The following is a 5,000-nucleotide window of genomic DNA, read 5'->3' as shown; positions in this document are numbered from 1 at the left end:
TTTCTCTCTCTGTTTCTCTCTCTCTTTCTCTCTCTCTCTTTCTTTTTCTCTTTCTCTCTCTTTTTCTCTCTCTTTCTCCATCTCTTTCTCCCTCTCTTTCTTTCTCTTTCTCTCTCTCTCTTTCTCTCTCTCTCTCTCTTTCTTTCTCTTTCTTTCTCTCTCTTTCTTTTTCTCTTTCTCTCTTTCTTTTTCTCTTTCTCTCTTTCTTTCTCTCTCTTTCTCTCCCTGTCTCTGTCTCTCTCTCTTTCTGACTCTCTGAACTCAGACCCTTGCAGCCCTCCCGGACCAGGACTCGTTCTACGACGTGACCGATTGTCTGGAACAGCAGGGGATGGAACACATTATGCACAAACACATGAGCAGCAAGGTCACTGAGCCAGACCTGAAACAGCAGTTCACCATATACGAGGTAACACACACGGAGATGTTCACCCAGGTCTTCCTCCTCTCCCTCCTTCCTCTTTTACTAACTGGAGGTTCCCTCTGTCGTGTCCAGAGGGCTCTGAGGCACGAGGACGGAGAGATGGATGCCGCTCCTCACGTTAGGAAGGAGAGGAGGAAGGTGACAGCCGGCGAACAGGAAGGCAGGAGGATCAGGAGATCCTCAGCTCAGAACCTCCCCGACATCCTCTCCTCCTCACCTACCACATCCAACACTATCTCTCCTTCCTCCTCCACTCTGTCCCCTTCCACCTCCCTCTCCTTTCTCTCCCTCCTCCTCCACTCTCTCCCCTTCCACCTCCTCCCCTTTCTCTCCCTCCTCCTCCACTCTCTCCCCTTCCACCTCCTCTCCTTTCTCTCCCTCCTCCTCCTCTCCCTCTAACAGTCCTACAGCCGGGCTGAGTAGGACCTCCTCCCCTCTCCCCCTCCTCCTCTCGTAGTGCCTCACCCCTCACCCCAACTTCCAGCCCATCAGACTCTGGTTCTCAGAAGTCCTCTCCTCTACCGCCCCCCGAGGTGACCAACGGTACTGCAGCCTACCTGTCTCCCACTGAACAGGAGCCCAAGACAACGTCTAACCTGTAAGGAACTAACCAACACACCTGTGTGTCTCTGTGCGTGTGTGTCTCTGTGCGTGTGTCTCTGTCTCTGTGCGTGTGTGTCTCTGTGCTGTGTGTGTCTCTGTGCGTGTGTGTCTCTGTGCGTGTGTGTCTCTGTGCGTGTGTGTCTCTGTGCGTGTGTGTCTCTGTGCGTGTGTGTCTCTGTGCGTGTGTGTCTCTGTGCGTGTGTGTCTCTGTGCGTGTGTGTCTCTGTGCGTGTGTGTCTCTGTGCGTGTGTGTCTCTGTGCGTGTGTGTCTCTGTGCGTGTGTGTCTCTGTGCGTGTGTGTCTCTGTGCGTGTGTGTCTCTGTGCGTGTGTGTCTCTGTGCGTGTGTGTCTCTGTGCGTGTGTGTCTCTGTGCGTGTGTGTCTCTGTGCGTGTGTGTCTCTGTGCGTGTGTGTCTCTGTGCGTGTGTGTCTCTGTGCGTGTGTGTCTCTGTGCGTGTGTGTCTCTGTGCGTGTGTGTCTCTGTGCGTGTGTGTCTCTGTGCGTGTGTGTCTCTGTGCGTGTGTGTCTCTGTGCGTGTGTGTCTCTGTGCGTGTGTGTCTCTGTGCGTGTGTGTCTCTGTGCGTGTGTGTCTCTGTGCGTGTGTGTCTCTGTGCGTGTGTGTCTCTGTGCGTGTGTGTCTCTGTGCGTGTGTGTCTCTGTGCGTGTGTGTCTCTGTGCGTGTGTGTCTCTGTGCGTGTGTGTCTCTGTGCGTGTGTGTCTCTGTGCGTGTGTGTCTCTGTGCGTGTGTGTCTCTGTGTGTGTGTCTCTGTGCGTGTGTGTCTCTGTGCGTGTGTGTCTCTGTGCGTGTGTGTCTCTGTGCGTGTGTGTCTCTGTGCGTGTGTGTCTCTGTGCGTGTGTCTCTGTGCGTGTGTGTCTCTGTGCGTGTGTGTCTCTGTGCGTGTGTGTCTCTGTGCGTGTGTGTCTCTGTGCGTGTGTGTCTCTGTGCGTGTGTGTCTCTGTGCGTGTGTGTCTCTGTGCGTGTGTGTCTCTGTGCGTGTGTGTCTCTGTGCGTGTGTGTCTCTGTGCGTGTGTGTCTCTGTGCGTGTGTGTCTCTGTGCGTGTGTGTCTCTGTGCGTGTGTGTCTCTGTGCGTGTGTGTCTCTGTGCGTGTGTGTCTCTGTGCGTGTGTGTCTCTGTGCGTGTGTGTCTCTGTGCGTGTGTGTCTCTGTGCGTGTGTGTCTCTGTGCGTGTGTGTCTCTGTGCGTGTGTGTCTCTGTGCGTGTGTGTCTCTGTGCGTGTGTGTCTCTGTGCGTGTGTGTCTCTGTGCGTGTGTGTCTCTGTGCGTGTGTGTCTCTGTGCGTGTGTGTCTCTGTGCGTGTGTGTCTCTGTGCGTGTGTGTCTCTGTGCGTGTGTGTCTCTGTGCGTGTGTGTGTCTCTGTGCGTGTGTGTCTCTGTGCGTGTGTGTCTCTGTGCGTGTGTGTCTCTGTGCGTGTGTGTCTCTGTGCGTGTGTGTCTCTGTGCGTGTGTGTCTCTGTGCGTGTGTGTCTCTGTGCGTGTGTGTCTCTGTGCGTGTGTGTCTCTGTGCGTGTGTGTCTCTGTGCGTGTGTGTCTCTGTGCGTGTGTGTCTCTGTGCGTGTGTGTCTCTGTGCGTGTGTGTCTCTGTGCGTGTGTGTCTCTGTGCGTGTGTGTGTCTGTGTGTGTCTCTGTGCGTGTGCGTCTCTGTGCGTGTGTGTCTCTGTGCGTGTGTGTCTCTGTGCGTGTGTGTCTCTGTGCGTGTGTGTCTCTGTGCGTGTGTGTCTCTGTGCGTGTGTGTCTCTGTGCGTGTGTGTCTCTGTGCGTGTGTGTCTCTGTGCGTGTGTGTCTCTGTGCGTGTGTGTCTCTGTGCGTGTGTGTCGTCTCTGTGCGTGTGTGTCTCTGTGCGTGTGTGTCTCTGTGCGTGTGTGTCTCTGTGCGTGTGTGTCTCTGTGCGTGTGTGTCTCTGTGCGTGTGTGTCTCTGTGCGTGTGTGTCTCTGTGCGTGTGTGTCTCTGTGCGTGTGTGTGTCTGTGCGTGTGTGTGTCTGTGCGTGTGCGTGTCTGTGCGTGTGTGTGTCTGTGCGTGTGTGTGTCTGTGCGTGTGTGTGTCTGTGCGTGTGTGTGTCTGTGCGTGTGTGTGTCTGTGCGTGTGTGTGTCTGTGCGTGTGTGTGTCTGTGCGTGTGTGTGTCTGTGCGTGTGTGTGTCTGTGCGTGTGTGTGTCTGTGCGTGTGTGTGTCTGTGCGTGTGTGTGTCTGTGCGTGTGTGTGTCTGTGCGTGTGTGTGTCTGTGCGTGTGTGTGTCTGTGCGTGTGTCTGTGCGTGTGTGTGTCTGTGCGTGTGTGTGTCTGTGCGTGTGTGTGTCTGTGCGTGTGTGCGTGTGTGCGTGTGTGCGCGTGTGCGCGTGTGCGCGTGTGCGCGTGTGCGCGTGTGCGCCTGTGCGCGTGTGCGCCTGTGCGCGTGTGCGCCTGTGCGCCTGTGCGCCTGTGCGCGTGTGCGCGTGTGCGCGTGTGCGCCTGTGCGCGTGTGCGCCTGTGCGCCTGTGCGTCTGTGCGTCTGTGCGTCTGTGCGCGTGTGCGTCTGTGCGCGTGTGCGTCTGTGCGCGTCTGTGCGTCTGTGCGCGTGTGCGTCTGTGCGCGTGTGCGTCTGTGCGCGTGTGCGTCTGTGCGCGTGTGCGTCTGTGCGCGTGTGCGTGTGCGCGTGTGCGCGTGTGCGTCTGTGCGCGTGTGCGTCTGTGCGCGCGCGTCTGTGCGCGCGCGTGCGTGCGCGTCTGTGCGTGCGTGCGCGTCTGTGCGTGCGCGTCTGTGCGTGCGTGCGTGTGTCGCTCTGTGCGTGCGTGCGTGTGTCGCTCTGTGCGTGCGTGCGTGTGTCGCTCTGTGCGTGCGTGCGTGTGTCGCTCTGTGCGTGCGTGTGTCGCTCTGTGCGTGCGTGTGTCGCTCTGTGCGTGCGTGTGTCGCTCTGTGCGTGCGTGTGTCGCTCTGTGCGTGCGTGTGTCGCTCTGTGCGTGCGTGTGTCGCTCTGTGACGTGCGTGCGTGCACCAGCATGTCTGTGCGTGCGTGTGTTGCTCTGTGGCCGTGCACCAGCATGTTGTCGTGCGTGGTGACCTGCAGGCCGTGTGCACCAGCATGTTGTCATGCGTGCGTGTGTCGCTCTGTGCGTGCGTGTGTCGCTCTGTGCATGTTGTCGGTCTGTGCGTGACCTGCAGGCCGCTCTGTGTTTCACCAGCATGTTGTCATGGTGACCTGTAGGCCGTGCACCAGCATGTTGTCATGGTGACCTGTAGGCCGTGCACCAGCATGTTGTCATGGTAGGTTGACCTGCAGGCCGTGCACCAGCATGTTGTCATGGTAGGTTGACCTGCAGGCCGTGCACCAGCATGTTGTCATGGTGACCTGCAGGCCGTGCACCAGCATGTTGTCATGGTAGGTTGACCTGCAGGCCGTGCACCAGCATGTTGTCATGGTGACCTGCAGGCTGTACACCAGCATGTTGTCATGGTAGGTTGACCTGCAGGCCGTACACCAGCATGTTGTCATGGTGACCTGCATGCTGTACACCAGCATGTTGTCATGGTTTCTCTAGTTCTTTGTTTGTGTTGTTGCTGTAGTGCTGATTGGCTGAACGTGCTTCATGCTCTGTCTTTATTCAGCTGATGTTCTGTGAGAACGTGTCCTTCGCTGTCCAACGTCCTGAAGCTGTTTGGAATCATCGTAAATCAACATGTTGCCCCTTTTTTCCTTAAATACTTCAGTCTCTTTCAGTCATGCTCCATCTACGTTCTGTTTCTGGGTTGCTGCTATTCTCTGTCCTCTCTCTCCTGTCTGTCCTCTCTCTCCTGTCTGTCCTCTCTCTCCTGTCTGTCCTCTCTCTCCTGTCTGTCCTCTCTCTCCTGTCTGTCCTCTCTCTCCTGTCTGTCCTCTCTCTCCTGTCTGTCCTCTCTCTCCTGTCTGTCCTCTCTCTCCTGTCTGTCCTCTCTCTCCTGTCTGTCCTCTCTCTCCTGTCTGTCCTCTCTCTCCTGTCTGTC

At 56.8% G+C, this 5,000-nt stretch overlaps 1 protein-coding gene and 1 pseudogene across 1 annotated transcript in view; both read left to right on the top strand.

Annotated features, from left to right (window-relative positions):
• The window catches only part of LOC124035373 (FH1/FH2 domain-containing protein 1-like), a gene marked incomplete at its 3' end in the record, with an annotated part of 102,876 nt that extends 102,200 nt beyond the window's left edge, over positions 1 to 676 (top strand). Inside the window, exons 9-10 of the mRNA XM_046348832.1 lie at positions 266 to 409; positions 497 to 676. Coding sequence (XP_046204788.1) covers positions 266 to 409; positions 497 to 676 — 324 coding nt within the window. The remainder of the gene's footprint in view (positions 1 to 265; positions 410 to 496) is intronic.
• A 193-nt stretch (positions 677 to 869) lies between these two features.
• Positions 870 to 5,000, top strand: part of LOC124035372 — a 78,357-nt pseudogene continuing 74,226 nt past the window's right edge.

The sequence above is a fragment of the Oncorhynchus gorbuscha genome, linkage group LG05, assembly GCF_021184085.1.
Source record: "Oncorhynchus gorbuscha isolate QuinsamMale2020 ecotype Even-year linkage group LG05, OgorEven_v1.0, whole genome shotgun sequence".
In the NCBI taxonomy this organism is placed as follows: Eukaryota; Metazoa; Chordata; class Actinopteri; order Salmoniformes; family Salmonidae; genus Oncorhynchus; species Oncorhynchus gorbuscha.
The sequence above is the reverse complement of the archived record's forward strand: the minus strand, read 5'-3'. Positions and strand labels throughout refer to the sequence as shown.